The sequence below is a fragment of the Barbatula barbatula genome (assembly GCF_947034865.1).
Source record: "Barbatula barbatula genome assembly, chromosome: 2".
NCBI lineage: Eukaryota > Metazoa > Chordata > Actinopteri > Cypriniformes > Nemacheilidae > Barbatula > Barbatula barbatula.
In genome coordinates this window covers 16,733,948-16,760,467 of record NC_136767.1, presented here as the reverse complement: position 1 = coordinate 16,760,467, position 26,520 = coordinate 16,733,948, and the positions used below count along the sequence as shown (strand labels likewise).

At 38.7% G+C, this 26,520-nt stretch overlaps 2 protein-coding genes across 3 annotated transcripts in view; one reads left to right on the top strand and one right to left on the bottom strand.

Annotated features, from left to right (window-relative positions):
• ophn1 (oligophrenin 1) overlaps positions 1–16,952 on the bottom strand; it is a 28,564-nt gene extending 11,612 nt beyond the window's left edge. Inside the window, exons 1-17 of one of the 2 annotated variants that reach the window (XM_079451244.1) lie at positions 16,428–16,952; positions 10,815–10,910; positions 10,553–10,614; positions 9,642–9,713; positions 8,396–8,497; positions 8,054–8,164; positions 7,784–7,888; positions 7,405–7,537; positions 6,694–6,794; positions 6,508–6,599; positions 6,073–6,151; positions 5,956–5,989; positions 5,335–5,397; positions 4,244–4,318; positions 3,621–3,705; positions 3,064–3,122; positions 53–158 (exon numbers count right to left, since the gene is read on the bottom strand). In XM_079451244.1, the coding sequence (XP_079307370.1) occupies positions 53–158; positions 3,064–3,122; positions 3,621–3,705; positions 4,244–4,318; positions 5,335–5,397; positions 5,956–5,989; positions 6,073–6,151; positions 6,508–6,599; positions 6,694–6,794; positions 7,405–7,537; positions 7,784–7,888; positions 8,054–8,164; positions 8,396–8,497; positions 9,642–9,713; positions 10,553–10,614; positions 10,815–10,910; positions 16,428–16,581 (1,529 nt within the window). In that variant the 5' untranslated portion in view covers positions 16,582–16,952. The remainder of the gene's footprint in view (positions 1–52; positions 159–3,063; positions 3,123–3,620; positions 3,706–4,243; positions 4,319–5,334; positions 5,398–5,955; positions 5,990–6,072; positions 6,152–6,507; positions 6,600–6,693; positions 6,795–7,404; positions 7,538–7,783; positions 7,889–8,053; positions 8,165–8,395; positions 8,498–9,641; positions 9,714–10,552; positions 10,615–10,814; positions 10,911–16,427) is intronic. The other variant, XM_079451245.1, reaches the window with a different exon arrangement.
• A 1,122-nt stretch (positions 16,953–18,074) lies between these two features.
• yipf6 (Yip1 domain family, member 6) lies at positions 18,075–21,758 on the top strand. Its single transcript, XM_079487478.1, has 7 exons — positions 18,075–18,153; positions 18,695–18,823; positions 19,053–19,131; positions 19,297–19,339; positions 19,600–19,725; positions 20,699–20,856; positions 21,265–21,758. The coding sequence occupies exons 1-7, from the start codon at positions 18,121–18,123 to the stop codon at positions 21,384–21,386; spliced, it is 690 nt and encodes a 229-aa protein (XP_079343604.1). The 5' UTR covers positions 18,075–18,120; the 3' UTR covers positions 21,387–21,758.
• The last annotated feature ends 4,762 nt before the right edge of the window (positions 21,759–26,520 follow it).

Here is a 26,520-nt window from a genome sequence, read left to right as displayed (position 1 = left end):
ATTCGGAGCGCTCGCGCTCTTGTGCACGCATGCATGCCTCTGTGTGTTTTACCTGACCAGGTGTTTGATTAGCAGTTCCAGCATCTCTCTGTTCCGCTCTGGAAGTTTGTAAACAAGAGCGTGGACCGCCCCTAACCGATAGTCCTGATTCTCTGACTCTGAAAAAGTCAAACACACACATACACGCACTTTAGATTCCCGAAACACATCATTAACATATTTGCTGTCAGATTTTTAGCGTCGCCCATTATGGAATACCAGTTCACCTGTCTCTCATTACACTGTACTACGTGGAAAGGATTGAATACAGCAGACAGTACATGTCGGTGCACCGCTCCATCTACTCGAAAACTAATAGAGCTGTTAGAGCTAATAGAGCCATTTGCTCGTGTTAGCAAACTAGTGGTTTCTAGAAGTGCAAATTTGTTTGTTTTTCTCCGGCTGACATAGTACGGCAGTCTGCCGAACGTCTTTAGACTTGTCCAAAGATAACTTGTAAAATCCTAAAAGGATCAGTAGAGACACATTGATTGTGAAATCTGGGATAAACACAGTTTTATCTGAGCACACAGCCTCTGGCTTACCATAACAGCGGTTACTTTATAGAAGTTCAGTCAAGTGGAAATCGAGCGTGTACTTGGGAACTCCATTGAGCAGTGTTAGGAGGAGCTGCGGGCCAGTGTAGCTTCTTCAGGTTCGAAGGGGTCAAATGAAGCCACTCAACATCTTTTCGAAATAAAAAAGAAACCACGACCAGCTGTGACCGCACGAGATCAAAGGCATGATAAGATTCGGGCCCGTGCGGTTAAAGCGCATTAAAGCGAGCCGTTAATCCTTCGGCAGGTGTAGGCCATTCCTCTGTGCTGGGTTAGTTTAGTTACGTGTAATCTGAGCGTAGCTACGCAGACAAGCTATAATAATCAAAGCTGCTTTAATGGCTTCTAATCTTATTAGGTATCGGCAGGATTAGAACACAGCACGATTCGAGGAAAACGCTCAAAGCTGGACGCGCACTCACTCACACACACAATAATGACATCATTACAGAATGCTTACAGAAATACTACGAATCAGATCGACTTCCAATTGTCTGAGAGTTAATATAAATCTCAGAAGGCATCTATATGAACATTTTCCTTGTTTGACAAGTTAAACAACCTAATGTTACATTAATGAACTGTAATGTGTCCATTTTTTTTTCTCTTTCTGTTGGACAGAAGTTCACCAATATCAAAACAGTCAAAAGGTTCACGACTGAAATGTTTATAGTGATCATAGTAAAACCTTTTGATCTAAAGTTATACGCTTGAATGTAGTTTTGTGTAATTGTGCCAACAAATGATAAAAACAAAAGTGAAAATTAAAAAAATGAAGCAAAACAGCCAGGAAAAAACAGCGGTAACTCTCTCAATACTGGTTAAAGCGCTTTCCATGGTGGAACCTAAAAAATCTGGCTGATAAAATCTCATGACATTTTTACAACTTCTGGGCAAAGGTTTGTTACTTTGGAAATACTAAAACATTTGATTTGTAAGAATGTTTTTTGTAAGAAAATAGTTCCCATAGTTTCATTTGTGACATGTGATAGTGATACCACTTTACAGTAACGTATTTATTAACATTAGTATATGCATTAATTTAAACTAACAATACGAATATGTTTCCTTGTTAATGTATGTTAGTTAATGTCAATACAATTTAAGTATAAAACTGTACTGACCATAAACTAAGATAAATAAATGCTGCAGAAGTATTGTTCATAGATAGTTCTCATCAGCTAATACATTCAATAATTGTGTTAAGTTTACTATTAGTTTTAAATGTGAGGAAAAATATTAAAGAATGAGTGACTCTAAACCTTTGACTGATACTATATAATAATATTTCACCAGCAAGCCTACCACTGTGGTTCTGCTTCATCTTATTACAACACACCGAAATCATTTTATTCTCTAATATTTTCCACATCCATTTATCAAACTCAAGTCGTATTATTTTGTATTTCATTAATGTAAATCAAAGGCAACAATTAAAACCAATAAAATCTCATTAAGAGATGCAAATTGGTCTCTGTTATAATCCGAAAACACAAAAAAAGAAACATATATTAACTATATAAACAGATCAATATTAACAAATCAGTATTACGACCACACTATTCACCATTAACTCATCATTACAGCATTTTGTTTCAGCTGTGTTTTTTATGTTTCACTTCTGCTCGAGATGGCGCATGAAAGTGAGTGCTAAAACATTGCCTGACACTCATAAAGAGGCTTCTGAAAGCCAAAAAGCATAGGTTTAGAACCCTTTTTGATTCCCACAACATCGTGCTACTTGTTTGCAATGTAGACAATGCACCTCCCAATACACGGTGACACAACTCAAACAGAATCCTCCTGTTATAATCATCAAAGCACATATATGGTGTAGATTAGTGATTTGTAGTGTACAGTTAAGTGTTATAAATAAAGGTCCGCGCAACAGCGTAAACATGTAATAAGTGACAGCTTCAATAATTTGAATTGTGAGTGTTATATAGTTGTTCTTTTCCAGGGAATATTAATACGTCTCTAAAATCTTGAAAGTCTTTAAAATGTTTGTGTAACATTTTTATTGGGTTCTATTTTGTTCTAATGTTTATGAAGCATTAAAAAACCTTAAACAGGAGGTGCCTCTTAACGTATTGCAATATGGTCTACATTTCTAACCATTTCAGAGATATTCTCTTTATTGCACATTTGTGAAACTGTCTAATATCTCTTTCCACCATCTTTTCTATACGCAGAAGCACAGAAAATAACTTAAACAGCTGGTACTTATGATTGGAACATTTTACACCCAACTATGGTAAAAATAAATCACGTACAGTATGAAAAGAGTAAACATTTGCATATGCGGCCGCGTTTTTTCCTCTTTTACAGCTGCACTTCAGCTTGCTGAACTAAAGTGACCCATAACAGATGGAAAACACATACAGTAAACACAAAAAAGTGTGTGTAAAGATGGGTATGTGGGTGCGCGTGTACTGCTGTGGATGAGACTGTGTGTCTGCTGTCATACTTGCTGCTAAAATCAGTTCCCCATGCAGTCCGTAGGTCATGAGCGGTTCACTGAGACTTCTGCAAAAAATAAATATAACAGTTATTTCAGATCATCTAATCGGATTGGACGAGCAGCTTTTGAAGAGATGTATCTAGTACTAGCACTTATAATAGGAGTGCTGATATATTTCATAATAACGCTGCAATATTTGCTGCACTATTCACAGAGTATGCATTGTGTGTTTTCTTGTTTATAAATTCAATTTCTCATTCACAATCAATTGTCAATGTTGCTCAGTTCACCCGAAAATGAAAATTGACATCATTTACTCACCCTCTTGTCATTTCACACCTGTATGAGTTTCTATTTTCAAAACACAAAACATATATTTTGAAGAATGTTGTCAATGGGTGCCGACTAACACATTTTTTAAAAATGTCTTCTTTTGTGCTTGGCAAAGTAAGAAAGTCATACAGGTTTGAAATGGTTCATACAGGTGTGAATTTTCAGTTTTGGGTGAACTATCACTTTAAGTGTACAAATCTCATTTACGTATACGTGGGTGCTTAACTTACCGCAAAGAGAATTTCAAGGCACTAGTGATGGTCTTAATGTCCATGTCATTCGCATTGAAATCTACATCACCTGGACACTTCGGGTCTGCCGAAGGAGCCAAAAGCAGGACAGATGAAGACAAAGAGAGAAAGAGAGAGATGAATGACCTTCCTCAGCTGGTTGTTGTTGTTCAATATGGGGGCTGTGTGTCAGGGAGTGTGTAACAGCTCAAGGTCGCTCTCATGGACGCATGTCTCTGCTTAGGTTTCCTGGCTGTCCCATTGCTATGGTACATCAAAAAACGAACAAAGCTCCCACCAGATATTTGACATGCCACAATGAGTTAGGACGAGAAATTATGAGTGATTAAATTTAATGTCTACATTAAATATGAAAAGCTACTTGACAGCGGATAAAAGTCGCTTGTGTTTTTGCTTGTAATTGTGTGTATAAATCGTGTTTAATAGCTTTCAACAGTTCTGAGGTTTTGACTTTTCACTTTTCTGCATCCAACGATGATTGTATAAAACTTAATGAGCAAATCTGTCCGTAAGAGGGATTGACAAGTGTGCGAGTACCATGCTGGCATGTTTTACACAGACGCACACACACAAGGCAGATGTTCATCTGGTCATTTTCTCACCAAAGAAGGCATTCAGAAGTTTCTGTACTTGGATGTTGCTGCCCACAGTCCTGTAGACCCCTTCCTGAGTCAGCCCTACCAGAAAGAAAGAGAAAAGAGCAAACGAAAAGAGAGCGAAAAAGAAACAGAAAGAATGATTTATGGACTGAGAAAATGGGAGAACCTGGCATGAGGGAGAAGAAACGGGGGAGTGTCCTGCAGTGGAAAAGTACAGCTCTACCGAAAAACGACAGAGCAGCGGTGGACCTGGCCAACGCTCAGTTCGCGCTCGGCCGTCATTAGCTGTACAATAACCCCCGACCCACGGCTTGCCAGAGATTACTGATCGTTAACGTACACCACGTTGTTCCTGACGACAGGGCCGCTCTTAAACTTCTGGGGGGAAATCTGAGTAACGGCAAATTCAGAGACCGGCGAACACATACATCAGCACTTCAATCACGACCGTTAGTGTTTTCCCCCTCAGTCAGCGTTACGGTTTATGCACGCTTATTAGTGAGAATAGATTAGCTCTTCACTTGAATCATTTCACTGTTTAACTGTAGGGGAATCTAGTGTGCTAACTGCTTTGGAGAACAAAACAGAGCTTTTGTCCCACAATCTTCACAGAAGAAATAAGCTCTGCCATCAATTGATATCGGTGCTTTCCTTTTAATTTGTCGATGAAAATCGGTATGTTTGGTGTGTTTTACTGTGTGCGTTATAGGTTTTATGGCCACATCAGCAGCGCTTCAGCAGAACAAACACATTCTGGAAATGAATGTTTTCTATTTACAGTTGGCTCTCAGCCAGGACACACACGTGAGCGCACGATGCACTGCTGCCCTCTGCCGGTCGCGTTCGAGGAACAAAACAGCAAATGGTGACGTTCTGCTCGTCTTTCACACTAGTTTATTAAAGCGTGCAGGTTCAGCATATGGTGGCCATGGAGTGCGTAAACAGCGCGCAGCTCATATTAAAAGTCCCGCGGGGGGCTCTAAAGCTGCGCAGGTAACCCTGAGTAACTTTATTACGTGGTTGATACGTTTCCAGAAACTACAAGGGTAAGTCATGTTCCTGATATTCTGAAGTGTCAAAGAAATGAAAATCACCTTTTGTTTCCACAAAGTTAATGCATTTTCGGACGAACTTGAAGCCCAGGTCATTCAGCTCCACTGGGGATAAAAGAAACAAGGAAGAATATTACATATAATGAAGACTGTTCATCACCCCTGTATGCATTTCTCAATAGGTTACTGGACACTATTTATGGTGTAATTACACCTTGTTTTGCAGACGCTTGCACGTATTTCACTTTCTGAATCTATGAAGCAGTTTTTTTACAAAGCAATTCTATTTTTAGATAGTCTCTCCCGTTTTGCCATCCTTGCTGTATTGCATATATATCTGTTTGTCCAAAAATGGTATCACAGTATTTCTATGGTGCTTTACACGTGTGGAACCGTTATATTTACATGTAATAGGATAGGGTATGATCTTGTATATGATTAAAGTAATTATCAAGCATCACTATATCCCTCTACAGTACATTTCCTAAATCTTGGCTGAAATCTCATATAGCCCCTTTTGATAATAATGAACAAGCCAGAGATGGACAGAGCTTAACGTCATAAATAATAACAAATAAGGGTAATTTTTGATCATTATTAAATATATATATATATATATATATATTCCTAGCTTTTTAGACATCAAAGTAAAGTTGTACTTACTCTCAGCCTGCTTTTGAATCGGAGAATGATAAATCTGAAACAAACAGAAACATTTTGGTAAATAAAAACCATCAGAACTGAAAGGTCTTAAAAGAGGTGTGACAATGTTAAACTCACTGGTTCTTTTCCATCCATGGCCTCCATCCATTGCTTCCTGTTGGTCTCAGAAATAGCCTGGAGTAGGACAGGGGTGCACCTAAAAACAAAAAAGAAATATGATAAGCTTAAAATTTGTGTACAAATACCTGGAGTTGGGCGCACAGTCCTGAAAATAAGCAAATATCCTTGGCCACACTTACATACACAATACTTTATAATTGAAGTTCATATTATGGTTTGGTCTTTATTCTGTATGATGCATTTCTATTGTGTACATGTGCATATTTGAATAAACTAAGACATGCACATTTTCCAGCGAGTCTGTTCTGGACATGACTGGACACACATTTATTACAAATGTACCAATAACAATATACTTTAGTCTAAATTGAAAATAATAGAAAAGGTTTGGCTGTAAACAGTTATGGACAGAAGACTAATGCTGATATTCACCTTTCGTTGGTCTCAATTTCAATACAGAAGCGTTTATCAATAGAATCAGTTTTGCGGCGTACACAGGACTTCAGTGTCAGCTGACTTGTGGTCTGAGAAAGAAAAAGACAGAGATGAAACGTAATAGAAAAGGACAAATACTCTGTTTGTTTTTCATTCACTCTTATTAATAATAATATATTCCACCTGTTTGGTTCCTGTTTTTTGCTCCATTGGCACCATAACTAATCTCTTGTTGTCCTTGAAGTATTTACAATAATACTTCACCCAGGTTACACCCAAAGCCCCTGCAAAGAGAGAGAGCGAGAGCGAGAGAGAGAACAAGAGTCGTCTGTATTTCATTCAGTAAGTATAACATATGCTTTGATACAGGGTTTAAGGGATACTTCACCCAAAAATATTAATTCTGTCATCATTTACTCACCTTCAAGTTGTTCCAAATCTCCTTTTTCTGATGAATACAGAGAAAGATATTTGGAAGAATGCTTATAGAGACAGATTTTGCCCCCTAATGACTTCCATAGTAAGAAAAAAATACAATGGTTGTCAAAGGTGCCCCAGAACTGTTTGCTGTAAGGGGGCAAGATCTGTATAGGTATAAGCATTCTTCCAAATATCTTTCTCTGTGTTCATTAGAAGTAACCACAACTCTCGATTTGTCCTGTTTTAAATGTTTCCATCTACATACTTTTATAAACAATCACTGCTCTTTCTTTCAGAAGAAATTTGTAATGTTTCAACACATTTTATGACCAGTAAACTCAGATACTGAAGGGACATGGAGGGGGATGTGCTCCTGTTAATGAGTCAACAGGGATGACGTCTAGGATGAACAAGTTGAAATGTTGTCTGTGGTATTTGACAGGCAGTGGATTGCAGAAGTGAAAGAGGACTCACATTTCTCTTGCACATAGAGGTATCCTTCCATAGTCGACTGCTGGCCGTGCCTAATACAGATCTGAGACGACTGTTTCATCCTCTTCATAAGCTCTTCCATCTCCTCTCTGGTGCTCTCAAAGTGGTTACGGGTCTACAGCAACAAGAGCAATCCATCACAAAAATAAGAAAAACAACACTTGGGACGTACCCTTGTGGGAAGTGCTAAACATAATACATGGAAGTTTTACGGGCGACCAAAGTTTGATCGTTTCCTTGTTGGTTTCTGGTTTATTGTGTTAACCCGGCAATAAATAAGCCATTTGTTTTTAAAAAAGATAAACCAACAGAGCATGTGTCTGTTCATGACCAAATCAGTTTTGACAAGTGAAGTTCTCACATTCTGCAGACTGAGCTGAAGCTCCTGTTTATAAGGAAGGAAGTCATGTGTCATCTCCACGGTCAGATTGTTCAGCGTGAGGATGCTCTGCAGAAACGCCAATACCTGTAAATCACACATGGACACACCCCTATAAGGACAACGATCCACCCATGCATCTCTACATGCCTTCTACACACACAATAAAACCATTTGTAACTACAAAACACATAAAGGTATATAAAACAGAACCGTGTCTATAGGCTAAAAGAAAAGGAAATGAACACGCACGGGCTCCACCACGTCAAACTTCTTCCTGTCTTGAACCTGTTGGATCTGGTAGACATATTCAACAGATGACTCGTAAAACGCCTGACGCTCCTTGTCCAACTGTTCATCCGCCTACAACAAACATGCATACATAAAGATGCATACAAAAGAATGCTTAATAATGGGATTTGTTTTGAATTTACACCACCAGTCAAAAGTTTGGACACACCCATTTATTATGTTCAAAACGTTTCTGCGCATTACTGAAGGCATTAGAGAACATAACCAAGTGTGACTAAAGCCACTGTTAGTGAAACAGGTTTCAAAATGTGATCTTGATAATCGCTTTGGCTCTTTCTTTACCTCGTGTAGCTGCGTCTCTTTTTTCTTGGAGGACAGATTTACATGTTTGTCCAGCTGAGAGTAATACCGCTCGCTCTCCTTCTCAAACTTCTTTCGTCTGTCCTGCAACACACACATACAAAACTCATTGATTTGAAAGAAGCGTTCCAACAGCAGGAAAGTGTGAGATGAACTTAAAAAACCTTTTGGTTGGAAACCGTTTCTTAATAAAAACAGAGGCTATAAAGCTTTTAGACTTGTAACTGGTTCCTTACAACCAACAATCTCTGGCCACAATGAAAAACAGCTGAAATGAAAAGCTCAGTAATGTTCACTAAAGCGTGTTGGCGTGGAAGGAGTCCAAAAAATATTTTGAATTTTGAAACTTTCCATGTATTATTTCCAACAAATGATCTCCCTTTCCTTCTTTAACCACGATAGCCCTGTAATTCTTCCTCAATCTCTGTTAAATTAATTGTTTTTCCATGGATCCTCCGGTAGTTGACACTGTTCCAGTGTGGCTCAAAAATAAATATCAACTCACATTCGACCAATAGTTCCAAACACAGCACTGCAGCCCAATCATTTCAATGTGTCCCAAACACATTTGCTTTACAGTTGGTGAAATAACTGCATGTTTTAACATTTGAAGGAATTGGCGGACATGTTTTATATTCATAGATCTATATTCTTATTACTCCCCAGACAAAATTGTATTTCAATGTCTCTGGAGTAGTGTATTTCATCCTTATTTACCTGTGTGCTATTACACTTGTACCTTATTTAGAGTTTGAACTGAGATTTACATTTCACGTTCTCTCAGATTTGCTCCAAATGGTAATTAAAGGTCCAGTGTGTACTCTTTTGGAGGATCTATTGCGTGGGTCCCCCTGCATGGAATTCACCACGTTGTTTCTAGCCCTAAACGTACAAACTGCTCTACAGAGTGAGTTTTCTAAATATATTATCTCCTTCGGCAAAAATGTGACAACATCTTAGTGCTGTGTCAGCCAACGTAGGGTTTTGAAAGGGAGTAAACACTTATCATATTGATTCAGGCACCACAGTCTGCTTGTTACTGCATGTAAACAGGAATTTCTACTTGTGATAAGGTCAATGGCTGTAAACCCAACTGAGAACTGAAGTATCTAAGCAATAAAATGTTGCTGTGGGTAGGCCTCTGTACAGTATGTAGTCATGTGACACTTTGGAGATACTAAAACTTCACCTTCCTATGTCTTACTGTGTTTGTGTGTATAAGACTTACTTTTGTGACTCCAATCTGTTCTTTTCTAAACTTTTCCAGAGGTTTGATAAGTAAGTCACAGGCATTCTGAACCTGTAAGTGAAACAGAAAAGTAAAACAAAACATGAGAGGCGATGGTTAAGTGAATGTTGTGTTCCCAAATATCTTTTACTGGCTCTGCAATAGAAAATCCAGCTACAATCCAGTCACAATGAAGCGGACGGTTTGGGTTAGCATCCTGCTAATAGAAGTGAACAGAAAAGGAGCCAGAGGAGACATTTGAACCTGCAACACATAATTAACTGTGTAAATAGTTTCGAGAGAAACTGGTTAACATGCTTGGATTATGAAATTCAAGTCGGCTCAAATGATTCATTTGACTAGTTCAAAGCTGATTCCAATGCAAAAGATTTCTAAATGTAGTTATTTATATAGATTTAACTAATAGGATCTATTGCTGAAATAATATACAGCAAAAAATCGTGCCAAAGTCAATTCAAATTCTCAGAGCCCTACATGAAAGATTACATAAGATGGCAACATGAAAAACATTCTTGAGCATGTTTTGTGCACCTCTTAAGGAATGAAGAAGGCATACTTTCTAAATCCAGAGTTTCCAGTTGTACAGGATGATATCGTACATTAGATGTTACTGATAAGAAAGCACCTCAAGGAAATATGAGTAAACAGTCATTTTAATACAAAATATACACAAGCACCGCACACTTGGTTTGGGAGCTCATAAACCCAATAACTGGGTTTTACAACACAAACATCTCAATAAAACATGTTTAATTGGCCCTCAGTCCCAGGAAACTTGCGGATTGTTAATGATCGACATAAATGAGAAGTATACATTTTGTTTGTATATGAGCTTGGATTATGATTGACTACTGTTTGAAATGGCACTGAAAGAAATGCATTCCACCAACCAGCATCATTCTGCCCTCTTCCACGTCTTGCAGCAAACCAGCGAACTCACGAAAGGACTCGGCTGTCAAGGCAAACAACATGTATGAGTCAAATGCAATACATGAACGAATATGCAAAACGTGCTGCAATGGCTACAGACACCAATGCATGTATGCCTGCACACAAATGTAAACAAACATACAACAATCGTGTTTTAAACACAGCAATTATCCAATCAGGTTAAGACCCGATGAGATTCAGACCAATCAGAACCAGACTCACCGATGTTCATCTCGTCATCAGTCAGAGTGTCACCGATGAAATCGAACTGGAACGACTGAAGAGTCTGAGAAAACTTCTGCACAGCAAGCGAGTATTCTGGAGACAACACCGAAAACAAAGAAACCACATGAATGTTTATTAAGAACATCAACAAGAGATAAAGCATCTTCAACTGAACCCTATAAATATCTCTATATACACACTCACACTGTTTTACTGAAGAAAGCAACCATGGCCGAGAAATTCAAACACAAGCAACCTTTCACCACATTGTTTGGTTGTTTGCCATTAAGCATAAGCAACCATTAATAACTGAACCTCAAAATAAGAAAAGCAGTTTGACTACTAAGTCAAATCAGATGTTATGAAGCTCGGTGAGGATTGAGTTACGTGTCAGGATCTACACAGCTTCTATGCCAGAACACACACACAGCTGATCTGTTCAGGACATGTAACACACAGTTTTCAGCACTGTACAACTGTGACTGCCTCAATGTTCTCTCAACCTAGACATTATGTCCGTGTGCCTTGTTCGAGACACATTGGTAATAAACCTGTGGTGAGATACCACAGGTTTATTATCAACGTGTCTGCAAACAAGGCATCAGTTACTCAACAGTTCTTTGGTTACGGTTTCTGAATTGTGAGTAAAATGTTGACCCTGCCTGTGAACATCCATGAAATTATTTATGATTTACTGTTTTCTACATAATGTAAAGCACATTGTGGAAATCTAACATTGATGACTTTAATATTGGCAAAGATTGTGTACATTTATTTAATATCACACACAAAATGTCCGTATACTAGCAGACATATAACTCTGCAGTAGGTGTCCTTTCTATCTTTGTCTTTCCTTTCTATGTCCTGTCTTCACAGCCCTCTAGGTGATCACTTAGGCCCTGTCCACACGAACACGTGTATTTAAAAAATCTCGGTTTTTTTTCTATGCAATTTGCATGTTCGTACACACCCAAACGCAGTACTCGGTCACGCAAACCAAATGTTTTTTAAACTCCTGCCAGGGTGAAGATTTTTAGAAACTCGTTTTCAGTGTTGTCGTGTAGAGATTTGGCGTATGAGTTAATGCACCATAAACTAACATGAATAACTGTATTAACATGAGCTAACATTAACAAGGATTAATAAATGCTGAAAAACTTAATTGTTCATTGTTAGCTAATGAATTTACTAATGTTTGTACAGTTTTACCCATTTTTTCTTTTTCGATTTCATTCTTATGCTTAATGTTAGGTTTTTTTATTGTTGAGTTACTACATGAAATATTCCTTGTTAAAAAATTGAAACAAACAAAACTTAACATTTTACATATGTAACATTTTCTTAAATTTAACAAAAAACGGATTATTCTACTTCAGCCACCCCGACTGATCAATATCCATGTGATGAAGGTGATTTATCTTCTCTCTGACTGAGCTGTGTAATGTAGGCCTGTCTGCTCTCTGAAGTACGTGGTGCTAACAGAAGACATGGCTTAAATGATTCTATCCCCTCTGATGCAAGGGGCACAAAGAGTGGGTTTGTCTAAAGCATGAGGAGCTGGCATGACAGACTACACTCTCTAAACCAGATCACAAAACCTACCCTGTTCAACCCACTCACAAACACACACATACACGATTTATTTTCCTCTCCGACTATAGGAAGTAACTGATATAACAGGTGTTAAATACAAATGCAAGGTTGCATTTGTGACGCTGTGTTTGAGTATGAGTCACCACCTCACGCATGTTATAAACAACTAAATCAACCTGAGCCAGAAAACCACATCCTGGTAGAGAACCAGACTCGGCTGAAGAACCAGTCAGTGCAGTAAAATAGTTTTTAGATCATTGTCTTCAATAAAGCTTGAGAAACCGTTAAATGGGTTGTGATTATAGTGGATCTCTTCCACAATTTATTTATTACATTCTAAAAAGTGCCAGGTTATATATATTCCACTCAGCTTTGAATCAAAAAGGGACAAAACCAATTGTTAGGTTGTTATTTCACCTATGCTGAATTGTTTTAACCCATCCCTGGGTAAAATATAAACATTTTCTGTGTTAATTGGCTGGGTTTGTCTAACCCAATGCCCATAAGGTCACTGGCGCGGACGCAAATGAGCAATTCCATGAAAATGTCAACCTTACCATGTTTTTACCAAGGTTTTTACTCTAATAGCACAAAAGTCAACACAAATGGTTGAAATACCCATGCCAGGTCTCACTTCAAGTTTTAAAAGCATTTGTTTTATTTTTAGTGTATGATTTTCCATAGTCTGGTAAGTGCCGTAGGAGTCACATCCATAATGGTACGTATTTTGCATGAATGGAAACGTGAAAATTTTAATAAAGTAAATATTTTATGTTTTGTGAAAGGGCATCCCTTATACCTAAAGGATAATTAGTGCAATTATCTAATCAACCAATCACATGGCAGTTGCTTCAAAGCATTTAGGGGTGTGGTCCTGGTCAAGACAATCTCCTGAACTCCAAACTGAATGTCAGAATGGGAAAGAAAGGTGATTTAAGCAATTTTGAGCGTAGCATGGTTGTTGGTGCCAGACGGGCCGGTCTGAGTATTTCACAATCTGCTCAGTTACTGGGATTTTCACGCACAACCATTTCTAGGGTTTACAAAGAATGCTGTGAAAAGGGAAAAACATCCAGTATGCGGCAGTCCTGTGGGCGAAAATGCCTTGTTGATGCTAGAGGTCAGAGGAGAATGGATCGACTGATTCAAGATGATAGAAGAGCAACTTTGACTGAATATCCAGTCGTTACAACCGAGGTATGCAGCAAAGCATTTGTGAAGCCACAACACGCACAACCTTGAGGCGGATGGGCTACAACAGCAGAAGACCCCACCTGGTACCACTCATCTCCACTACAAATAGGAAAAAGAGGCTACAATTTGCACGAGCTCACCAAAATTGGACAGTTGAAGACTGGAAAAATGTTGCCTGGTCTGATGAGTCTCGATTTTTGTTGAGACATTCAGATGGTAGAGTCAGAATTTGGCGTAAACAGAATGAGAACATGGATCCATCATGCCTTGTTACCACTGTGCAGGCTGGTGGTGGTGGTGTAATGGTGTGGAAGATGTTTTCTTGGCACACTTTAGGCCCCTTAGTGCCAATTGGGCATCGTTTAAATGCCACGGCCTACCTGAGCATTGTTTCTGACCATGTCCATCCCTTTATGACCACCATGTACCCATCCGCTGATGGCTACTTCCAGCAGGATAATGCACCATGTCACAAAGCAGGAATCATTTCAAATTGGTTTCATGAATATGACAATGAGTTCACTGTACTAAAATGGCCCCCACAGTCACCAGATCTCAACCCAATAGAGCATCTTTGGGATTTGGTGGAACGGGAGCTTCGTGCCCTGGATGTGCATCCCACAAATCTCCTTCAACTGCAAGATGCTATCCTATCAATATGGGCCAACATTTCTAAAGAATGCTTTCAGCACCTTGTTGAATCAATGCCACGTAGAATTAAGGCAGTTCTGGAGGCGAAAGGGGGTCAAACACAGTATTAGTATGGTGTTCCTAATAATCCTTTAGGTGAGTGTATGTTGGTTATTGTTGCTTCTGGTTTGTGCATTTTAATTTAAAGAAATCCTACAAAGTTTTTTGTCCCTCTGAAACCATGTCCTTTTTTGTCACATCCAGAACGCATGATTATTTCCCTATTTTAAACCCTTAAAAAATCCATCAACAATGGTTTAGTCAAATATAAACAGATGGTTCAGTATATTGGTAACAAATACATTCTCTGAGAGTTTACATGTGACATTTCACGTTTTTATCCAAAGTGACCTACATTACATTATACTATTTGTTTCCGAGTATATGCAATCCCCTGGGAATTAGCCACCTCGAAAAATAGTTATGTTTTTGCCTTGAGATTATGTCGTTATTACCATATTAATAGCATTTATTCATAAAACAATAAACTCAAATTAAAGATTCAGCAAAATGTTTCTTTAAAAAAACTGAACAAAAACTTTGATCACTCCGAGAATCTGTGTTATTGAAATTCTGTTTAGTAACAACAGGACTAATACATCTTCAAAAAGGTTCCTCATCGCTGAAAAATAAGGAAATTCTCAACTTCCTGTGTAAGGTTTCATATCCACACCATACCCACATTATTCCTCACGAAGCTGCATAACCACCGGAAGCCGGCATATCAAACCCATTGAGTCAGGTCATATGACTTTAGATCAAATTCAGCATCTTCTAGTTTTCCTGTTTTCAAGTACTGCAAAATGCACACAGCATAAAGTTAGATCAGAGGTGACTTTGCCAGACTTCACCGTGTGGATTACCGGACTGAAGTGTGGCACTAATGGATGTATCTCATTGCCGAGTGCAGTCATCAAATTACAGCCAGTCTCAACACATGCTCTACATCGTTCAGCAAGAAAATCTGCCCTGATGGCTCTGCATTCTCCTTTTGGAGTGTCTGCACCCCGGGGTATAGCGCGTGGCCTGTGGTCTGTGAAATTAGAAGCTGTTTTCCTCCCTCAGGCAAACTAAAGACTATCTGCCTACCCGTGTTTTTAGAAAAATAGCGTTGTTACAATCTTCTCTGAAAATAGGGAAGGAAGCCCGAGGAGGCTTACGCTGTGAGATAAAGCTGAATCAGCAAATTATCACTGACCGAGGAAGACCAGCCGTCACATCTAAAAACTTAAGCTACCCACTCGAATGTAAATATAGAAACTTGAAGGCCAGGCAGTGGAAGCTCTTCAAACAGTCAGGAAGTCACAGCGAGGACAAAGAGAATTATCCTATTTTAATGGCTATCATTTCTATAATTACTATAATATAATTCCATTGAGCTCGCCTTCCCCGCATCTCATTCAAAGCCATTTAAAGAACATTGTTTGCGATGACAGATCCTCTGCCGTGGCTGCACTGGGGAGCAATGATGCTAGAGCAGAACTGTCTTCTTGATAACTATCTATTTCTATTGTTTTACTTTATAGCGCCACAGAGAAAAGACCGATCTGTCCGTGCTCTCAGTGACTCATGATTTACTACCCCCTCTTCCTCTGTCTCCATCTTAAATAGGTTTTATGGTCGTAATAGGGTCTTCACTTTTATAAGATCAATAGAACAGTGACAGGCAGACCGCAGAACCTGCATCTCAGTAAACCACAGCGTCCGTGGTGCTTGGCCGGCTCTCTTCCACTTTTATCATTTAGCTGATGCAAAACTATTTTTAAACTTTGCACTTCAATTCCACTCTAATCTGGAAAATAAAAGATGTGCGTTATGAATAAATCAATGAAGTTTGAGAATCACACCCATGACTGTTTCCTAACAGCTCTTGCCAGCAGAGGGGGTTCGTCCAACAGCTACGCACCATCTGTGGATCTCTCCCTCCCCTTTTGAATACGTCTTCTTTAAAACCATACATTTCGAGAGAAAGCTTATACATAAATGCTTTCGAAATAGAGCGTATTTCCTTGATCAAAATATTGCGATCAATGTATTCTCTCTGTATCCATCCATGCATAGGCGGGGATCTCCATCCAGATCCCCCAGCAGTGAAGAGAAGACCTCCTCTGGGCTATAAAATATCATTTTTACCTTTAATCGTGTTGATCACGTTGTTGCCGTCCTTGATAACATCCTTGAGGAACTTGCTGCTTCTTTCCAGCTCGTTTTCGTAGCATTTCAATCTTTCTCTGAAGTCGGGACTATCGGAGTAACAGTCGCTGAACTCCAGCGGAGGATGCCCCATTCTGACCCCACAGATCAATGAAGATGACCGGCCTTTTGTTATCAGGGAGGTACACAAATCGCGGCCGAGCTGTCGTATAATCACTTATAAAAATCAAGTTAATCCGTTTCGATAAAGTTCCCCATATTTAACATATTGGACGATGTGCACAAAACGAATCCAACGCCCCAGTGGCGACTGTTCCGCGTGCACACGGTGTTACTTTAGCAAAATAAGAGAAGTGACAAACCAAAGCATTAAAACTACAGATAAAGACAGAAAAGAGTATTTAGGTTTCTATACTTTTCCTTGTTGTGGAAGCGGAGGGATTGGCAAACGTGGGCAGGGCCACATTTTGAGTACTCCTACATTGTTGGGCGGCAAATATCGCTAGCTCAGTGGGGCACGAGAGCGTCTTCCACCAGGGGGCGCATATGGGCTCGCAAAGACAAACCCTCCATTGAGATGCATTAGAATCTAAGGCTGTCCTCGTCATACTTGCAAATATTTTAAGATTTAAAACAACAATCGTTGACATGTAAAAATTGTAAGCAAAAATCAACCTTACGTACGAATTCAGATGTGCCCCATCAAACTCAACAAAATGATAAATGAAACTACCTATCCAGCAAGCGCAATGATTGTGATAGGGCAACCTCAGCAACGTTGAGAAAAGTAACAGGTACCATGTGGCAAAAGCGCACCAGTAGACGGAACCTTCAATGACAGTGGTGCATTTAGTCATAATTGAAAATCGCAATTATTGTGCCAACAAAAAAACGTCCTTTATTGCTAAATAATTGTACAATTATTGTTTATTGTCAAATTATTATTATTATTCATTATGGCTTAAATACACTACAAGACTTTTGTCCAGATTTTCAGTCCGGACTTGTTGCAGAAAGTCTGTGCCAGTCTGCAGATTTGATCAGTTAGTGTGTTTCTATGTGAAACTTTCAAAAAGCACGTGTATGATGTCTAGTTTAATAAAATCCCCTTTTAGTGTATTCAAGCCCTAAGCCTCGCCTATCTTGTAAACTCATTTCATGGCACTTGCCATTCTACACCGTTTCTGTTTCTAAACTTCACACTGATGTCTTAAAGTGACACTGTTCAACATTTTCTTAGTTTACAATCACTGCCAGCTTCATCTGTTTTAACATCCGTTTTAAGACGTGTCACTCAAAATACAAATATTAAAGCTCAGTTAACATCATAGTACCACGGTTTAGCCACATGTATCAAATGACAATCTATGAATCAAATTATTTTTCACTCGTTACAAATGCAAGAGCCGATGTTCTCCTTTATTTGTATTTTGTTCCGATATTATAATAAATTATTATTATTAAATTCTTTTTTCATTTGTTTGTTCGTTAAGGACAAAAAATAACAAATTGCAGAGGAAAAAACAAAGATACCAATCAATGCGATAAGGATTACACAAAAGTGCCAAAAGACAACAACAGCAAAAAGGTTGAAACCATTATTAATTTATTTAGTTGCTTGTTGGCGTTTTTGACGTCGAACTTCCGATGACGTATCTATATCCGTGTAAAGATGGCGGAAGTAGAGGAGTCCAACAAGCCTTTGGTAAGATACAAAACACGTTATCAACTAATTTAAACATCATTAAAACATGCTGTCAGTTTTCTCACAGTGTTTTGGTTTTTGTGTATATAAGTGCGAATCTTGTGTTGTTTATTTGGAAGCCTAAAAACGTAAAATCTGTCCCTAAACTCTCCTGGTGCGACTGTACGTGTAAATACAGATGGTCGTTTCTCAGCTCGGCAGAACATTTTGTCACTTGAACGAGTTTTTTCACAATTGTCCTGTGTTCACATGAAAAAGTTTTGTATTGTTGTGGAAAACATGATGACGTGTCTGACAGCGCAGAGCTACGAAAGCATGTAAACACTTGCAGCCTGCATCTGAAACTGCGCAGACGCTCAATCTCTGCCTGTCTCTCTCTCTTTCATAAAATGAATATGCCAAACACCAGGCATTGGTAGCCTGTAGTCTGGAACACGTGCCATCTGTTGTGTAGGTCTCCTATTGATTGTTATGAAGGTAAAATGTCATACTTGTCCTGATTTACCATAACTGATTAAAATGGCCATTCTTCTTGTCACAGTTTGCAGGTTTATCTGACATTTCAATATCGGAAGACATTCCAGTGGAGGGGGACATATCTGTGCCGATAGGCTCGCAAAATGCTGACAATGACCTCTCGACGCTGGATGAGCCTGTCAAAGACACCATTGTAAGTGAAGATGTAGTGAGTTGTGCCAGACAGGTTAATCGGCCAACTTGCCAATATTTGCTCTTATTAAGTTAAGTGACATTGGCCAGTGACTATAGCTTTTAAGTAAATTAAGTCATTGCCTTCTTCACAGTGTGACCAGCATGATAAAAGAAGCTCAGGGTATTATGTCAAGTTAAGTATTATGGATCATTTCTTACTCTGCTTTTTCTTTGTTTGTGGGTCTCAGATGAGGGATTTGAGAGCTGTTGGCCAGAAGTTTGTCCATGTGATGTACCCCAAGAAAAGTTCTGCACTCCTCAGAGACTGTAAGTTTATCCATAGTTTATAAAGAATAGAAACTATTTTATGTATGTAAAACATATAAGATGTGACTTATTTATAATCTTATATTAGTTATAAATGCTAATGAGCCAATGTCATGTTTAAACGAAATCTAATGAGGGATGTATATTTGTGTTTTCTGGTTTTAGGGGATTTGTGGGGACCTCTCTTACTCTGTGTCACCCTGGCCTTGTAAGTAGTCATTTTTAATTAAAATGTGATTTCATGTGTTAAGCAGTGAGGTTTAAATAGAAGTAAAAGCGTTTAAAATAAAATTTTAAAGGGTGAAGTGTACACTTTTAAAGCGTAAAAGTGTAAATTATCATGATTATTGCTAAAAAAAGAGGCGGGGGCATCTTGATGACCAAGAGTCATGACCATCCCAGCTATAATGGTAATAGGTTACTATGCCTCTGGCAGTTAACACTACTGAGACATTGTGTTTTTCCCAGAATGCTCCAGGGTGGGTCGGCAGACAGTGAGGAAGATGGCAGGCCGCAGTTTGCAGAAGTCTTTGTCATCATTTGGGTTGGTTCTGTAACCATCACCCTTAATTCAAAACTCCTGGGAGGAACCATGTAAGTAAACCGTCTGATTTGTGCAGCCCTTTAATTTAAACAGTACTTTAGGTTAATTACATTTTCTTGTGAAAAACAGTTTGCATACAGTCATCCCTCAAACATTCTGCATAAAAACATAATTTATAATAATAATTGTTATATTTACATAATGCTTTTCTGGGTACTCAAATCGCTTTACATGAAAGGGCGGTATCTCCTCAACCACCACCAATGTGCAGCATCCACCTGGATGATGCAACGGTAGCCATATTGCGACAGACTATCAACCAAACACCAGCTTATTGGTGGAGAGGAGACAGAGTACGAAGCCAATTAGAACATATGGGGATGATTAGGAGGCTATGATGATGTATAGAGGCGAATTTGGCCAGGATGCTGGGGTTACACCCCTACTCTTTTTCAAAAGGACATCCTGGGAATTTTAATGATCACAGAGAGTCAGGACCTCGGTTTGACATCTCATCCGAAGGACAGTGCTTTTTTACAGTACAGTGTCCATGTCACTATACTGCAGCATTAGGACCCACACAGACCACTGGGTTAGCACCCCTTTCAGCTGGCCTCACAAACACCTCTTCCAGCAGCAACCTAGTGTTCCCAGGAGGTCTACAGGACTACTGGGTGATATGGCTGCTGGCTATTTGGTTATTGCATCTCATTGGAAACTTTTTAAAGCATGCTTTGTCTTTTTTACAATTGAGGTATGACTGTATATCATTTGTTGTTGGACAAAAGTTGGGAGTGGAACAATTATTTCTTCAATTAATGTTAGCCACAGCATTTATTTTACTAATGCATCAAAAACCTCTTCTTTATAAACCCAAGGGAATGCACAACTAGAAATCTTTTATTATTTTTCTAGAACTACAAACTGAAAAGGTTTATGACTACAGATCAATGAATGTTGCCTTGCATTATTAAAACCATTCAATTCCCTCTATTCTGTCTCATTTACTTTTGGTCTTTTTAGATCCTTCTTCCAGAGTCTGTGTGTGTTGGGGTACTGTATTCTGCCTCTCACTGTGGCCATGATTGTTTGCCGCATTGTTCTGTTGGGGAGCTCAGGCGGCATTAGTTTCGCTGTCCGCCTCATAGTTGTCACCGCCTCCTTTGGCTGGTCAACCTTTGGTAAGGAGCAATTAATTCAATTCTGTATTTTCAGCTGTTTAACAAAAGGCCTGAAATATGAATTTTTATTGATTGACTCTCAATCTTTTCAGGTAATTTATGTGGTCACCACTAGGTGGCAATGTAGGCTTGTAATTTGTTATCAGTTATCAGTAAGCATTCTTGCAGGTTTCACAGCAATTGTCATTGTTTTTTTTCTCAGGCACACAGTCTTCAGGGGTTTTAGTGATATTTGACCACTAGAGCTTTGTATGTGTGCACAGATTATATATTTAATTTGATAAAATAACCTATGGGGACATTCATTGTTGCTTTTTTTATATTTTATTGTATTTAATAGAAGTTGATTTTAAGTCAGTATGTACATATCTAACTAAGTGTGTGTTTGTGTCCGTGTTTCATCCACAGCCTCCACAGCATTTCTTGCAGACAGTCAACCGGTCAATAGGAAAGCTCTGGTTGTGTATCCGGTATTCCTTTTTTACTTTGTGATCGGCTGGATGATTTTGACATTTTCACCCTCTCATTAGCATACACATACTCTATGCCAGTAGCACAACAGACTTCCCTTTCTTTAAGACAACCAGTAAACTCGACCACCTAGGAGCTGGCCAACGATTGTTCTAAACTAAAAGAGGCGGAAAACGTTGACTTTGATGGAGATTCACAAAGCGACAAACAGAGGAGAGATTTGGTATTCATTGATGTGATTGTAACTCCGGCCATCTCTCATTCAGAAGGATAATAGGAAAGAAGAGATGTGAAGAACTCAATTCAGCACTACAAATTTAACAGCAGCCTGCATCAGTCCCACCACTACAGATGCTAACTCATTGTGTTTTTGTATGTATGTGTAAATATTTGAGTCCGGATGTGTTTCATTAAATTGAAGTATGTGATCACACCTCTAGCCATGCTTAGTACCGTGTTGGGTATGAGCCGTGTCACTGTTTGTGTGAATGAATTAATGCGTTTTCGGGATTGTATGAGCGTGCATGTCATTGCTTGTGTGTCTGGTTCTGTTGAGAGCTGTAAAATCTTGTTGAAGAATTATCCAGCTCTTGTTAGACTGCGCATTCAGTGAAGTGTTTACTAGCAGGTGATTCCCCTCAAAGCACCGTACACATCAGCAGACCCCAAGATGGTATAAGTTTCTTTTCTTTGGTCTTTTCCCTTTTGTTCTGATCTTTGGGGTTCATTACATTTATTTCGGTGTTCTAACCGCTGGTGGATGTTAAAACATTCCTGAAGGAAATAAAAAGCAGCTTTCTAAGTTCCACAGAAGGGTCTGTCTGTTTTTCTATTTTTACATGAAGAATACATTAAAAATGTAATATGTGGTTAAACCAGTTTTGAGGGGCAGAAGTTGCTGTCTGTATGAATGAAGGGATCTGTCATTTGAAACATTTTGGAGAAGATTCATCTTACATGCAGTCTTCTCTGTGTCTCGCACACTTAAGGACACAGACTTTCACTCTCTTTTGCTCTCCATGTGATTTTTAATCTAATTAGAAAGACTTTCCATCTTGTGTGTCTAAAAAAAGACTTTAATTTTCACTTTGGTAATGTATCGCAGCACCTGAACCACAAGGTGTAACTGATGAGTATATGTGTGATGACGACTAAATAATAGGTTTGCGAGTGTGAGAGAATCTCAAATGTTTTTATCTTACCTTCGTGTGGAGTTAGCAGTGTTTCGGTTGCTCAGCTTGTGCTGTTGACATACTTGACTCAAAAATCATGTTTTTTTACTCCGTATTACAATGAATATCAATCAAACTGCAGTTGGTTTGTTTGAAGCTGTTTTGGTTTGTAAATTGCTGACACTGAGCTTCAGATAGGTAACAGCAATTTCCCCCCTGTACCTTACTGCTCCAGGTCTACATCTCCTTCGGTCTGAAAATGAGCGATGCCTGGTTGTTTCATCACAGCGAAGCACCAAATCGCTTGCAAAAACCTTTACTCTTTGGGATCCCTGTGGTTGAATAAACTACCAGCCTCCACCCGAAATGCAGCATCTTTGACAACTTTCAAAAAACTATTCAAAACTTACCTGTTCCGCATTTATCTGGCTAACCAATAACTGTCTATGTTTTGTTATTTCATGTTGTTCATTCTCTCTCTTGCTTACTCCACCTTTAATCCTCCTAGTAGCATTGCCTGTAAACTAACGGTACTGTTAAGCGTGTTGGCAAAGTGTTATATGCTCTCCAACTTGTAAATCGCTTTGAATAAAAGCACCTGCCAAATGAGTAAATGTGAGATATTGCGCAGAGTGTTGGTAACCAAGCAACACTGCCCACTATTGACTTGCATTCTGTGGTCACAAACCACACAGACATTTCTCAAAATATCTTTGTTTGTGTTCCACAGAAAAAACAAAGTCATATAGAGGTTTTGAATAACATGAGGGTCCTTTTCCATACTACAACAGTACCAAAGGATAAAGAATCCTATAAGGAGCTTTCTAAAACGTTGAAAATCGATTCAGTTTTTGTCAAAAATACCCCAAAAACCACTGTTTGGTTTGGATAAAACCATCTTGCAAAACAGTTATATCAACCATATGATGTCACAGTTGTTCCAAAACAAAAAGCACTGTTCCTCAGTTCCAAAGACATATTTTTTTGCTGCTGTTGCTCTTTTGGATGATATTGCTTTTTTAGTTGGCATTCTCTTGTGCTTGAACCATTCACCTTCTTAATAGTAATGAACAGCAGCACATATTCTTAGAAACTCTGGAACAAAAGATAACTGGACTTTATTGAACAATTTATGCTGCAGGTGTAACACAGCAGCAGTCTCTCCTATGACCAGGTTGACTTTCTGTATATTCTTACTGTCATGTTTCAGGAATGTAATTATCAAAGCCTCAGCTATAGTCATAAAATGTGATGCATGTCCATCAAAACTCTCAGTTTGATTCAGATTTGATTATAGGCTGCTGCAGAGTTACCTAGGGTCATGGCACATTAAAGCACACCGTCTCACCCAGGGGCATGATGGAATCATCATCATTAATCAAACATTCTCACTTTATGTAGGTGGAAAAGTAATATTTACCTGAGGGCCAATTCCCTTGTGTGTGAGTATGTGTGTGTGTGTGTGGAGAGAGTAATTTTTCTGTTACATTAATAACACCAACGAGCGGGTTCAGGTTGGGGTAGAGGAGAGAGGTCACTTAATAAGACACCTCAGAGCAGCTGCTCCAGATCTCAGATGTGATCATTACAGTGTTTAGACTCCAGACCTCACCTCACTTTTTGTCTGTCTTTATTTCTGAAATATCAACAGTTTAGAGCAGGTCATCAGTGCGAAAGACTCTCTTAGATTGCAAGCCAGTCTTCTGTATCCTCTCATGACTGATTTGTGATGGTAGTCAATCAAAATCCCTGTCTTTCATCCAACACATAATAAAAAAATAATTTGTGTACAAATAAACTCTGCCTTATTACATTTAATAATGTAAAAAATATTTATTGACATTGCTACTATCAACAATGTGAAGTATGTTTCAGAACACATGACATTTTGAAGGTTATTTTGTGAGCAGGAGGGTGGAATTACACTCACCTAAAGGATTATTAGGAACACCATACTAATACTGTGTTTGACCCCCTTTCGCCTTCAGATCTGCCTTAATTCTACGTGGCATTGATTCAACAAGGTGCTAAAAGCATTCTTTAGAAATGTTGGCCCATATTGATAGGATAGCATCTTGCAGTTGATGTAGATTTGTGGGATGCACATCCAGGGCACGAAGCTCCCCCACACCATTACACCACCACCACCAGCCTGCACAGTGGTAACAAGGCATGATGGATTCATGTTCTCATTCTGCTTACTCCAAATTCTGACTCTACCATCTGAATTTCTCAACAGAAATCGAGACTCATCAGACCAGGCAACATTTTTCCAGTCTTCAACTGTCCAATTTTGGTGAGCTTGTGCAAATTGTAGCCTCTTTTTCCTATTTGTAGTGGAGATGAGTGGTACCTGGTGGGATCTTCTGCCGTTGTAGTCCATCCGCCTCAAGGTTGTGCGTGTTGTGGCTTCACAAATGCTTTGCTGCATACCTCGGTTGTAAAGAGTGGATATTTCAGTCAAAGTTGCTCTTCTATCAGCTTGAATCTCCTCTGACCTCTAGCATCAACAAGGCATTTTCGACCCCTTTTCACACCATTCTTTGTAAACCCTAGAAATGGTTGTGCGTGAAAATCCCAGTAACTGAGCAGATTGTGAAATACTCAGACCGGCCCGTCTGGCACCAACAACCATGCCACGCTCAAAATTGCTTAAATCACCTTTCTTTCCCATTCTGACATTCAGTTTGGAGTTCAGGAGATTGTCTTGACCAGGACCACACCCCTAAATGCATTGAAACAATTGTTCAAATGTGATTGGTTGATAAGATAATTGTATTATTGAGAAATTGAACAGGTGTTCCTAATAATCCTTTAGATGAGTGTAGTCTTTTTGTGCATTTTTTGGAGGACACTGACAGAAATACAATATAATAAACATAACTATGTGTTCTGAGGTGTATAAAGACTTTCCATAATGAAGCGTTGTGTTTTCATTATCTTAGAATGAGCTATTTCTATCTACATACACTGCATGTCCCCTTGCATTGAATTCATCAAGTTGTTTCTATAGTAGCCCTTGGACAAACTGCTCTACAGATTGCGTTCCGTAAATGCGTTATCTCCTTCGACAAAGAAGTGAAAACATCTTTGTCCTGTGACAGCCTAAGGACTGGAATTAAACATGTCCATTTTCAGGCATTCTTTAAAAAAGATTTTACTTTCAAATCAGTTTAAAATGTTCTACATTGTTGGTTTGCTATATCCGTGTCCCTTTTAAGTTAAAATAGCATAGATAATATTCATAACATGGCCTGGAAAATATGGATCCTAAAATTAGTATTTTCGTGTAATAAGAGAGATATTTATGAAACTTTTATTGGAAATGAATCAATTGAGTTTTCAGGCACATTCCAAAATCAATATTATAAATAACATTGCCTGTAAGTTCTTCTGTAATTTGAAGGTCTGCTACATAATACAAGCCACTCGAAGCAAGTGGTACAAATGCAAGGTAACGAAATTGACCCACTGTTAAAAAAATACATTGTTTTGGAAATGTAAGAATATTAAAACATTAAGAAAGGCAGATTAGACAAAGCATTGGAATTTCTTGCTTTGAAATCTTTCATCTTAAAAGATAACATCTGAGAGCTTCAGAGAAGAACAGTACAGTGTCTGTCTCGTAGATAAGGGCAATTGTGACCAGCCTGTGTAAAGAACATTTGATGTCTTCATTCGTGTTTTTGATGTAGATATCAATGCCTGGAATGCTTTTCTACTCTGGTCACGGTTAGTCACTAAGCTTAAATGACATTCTGGAGAGATGAGTGAGCAGAAATCTGTTTTAAACATCGAATGCCTCTATTAGAGATCTGAAGCACATATAACAAATAGGTCCTGCAAAAGCACCTCTTCAAGATACCCTTGTAACAACATCTGGTTGCGATCAGAAAAGAAAGTTGTCTGAAGAGAGGACATGAAATTACAGGGTTAAACTCTGCAGTGCAAATTGAGATGGTTTGTGGCTTCAAGTCATCTAACTTTTCCATTTTCCTATAGTGGTTATTGGGACTGAATG

What these genes read in the sequence shown, in the direction of transcription:
- yipf6 (XM_079487478.1), top strand. Translation starts at nt 18,121, where the DNA reads ATGGCGGAAGTAGAGGAGTCCAACAAGCCTTTG. An exon ending in AGGAGTCCAACAAGCCTTTG is followed by an intron (nt 18,154 to 18,694) that starts GTAAGATACAAA and finishes TTCTTGTCACAG; the next exon opens with TTTGCAGGTTTATCTGACAT. An exon ending in CTCTGTGTCACCCTGGCCTT is followed by an intron (nt 19,340 to 19,599) that starts GTAAGTAGTCAT and finishes TGTTTTTCCCAG; the next exon opens with AATGCTCCAGGGTGGGTCGG.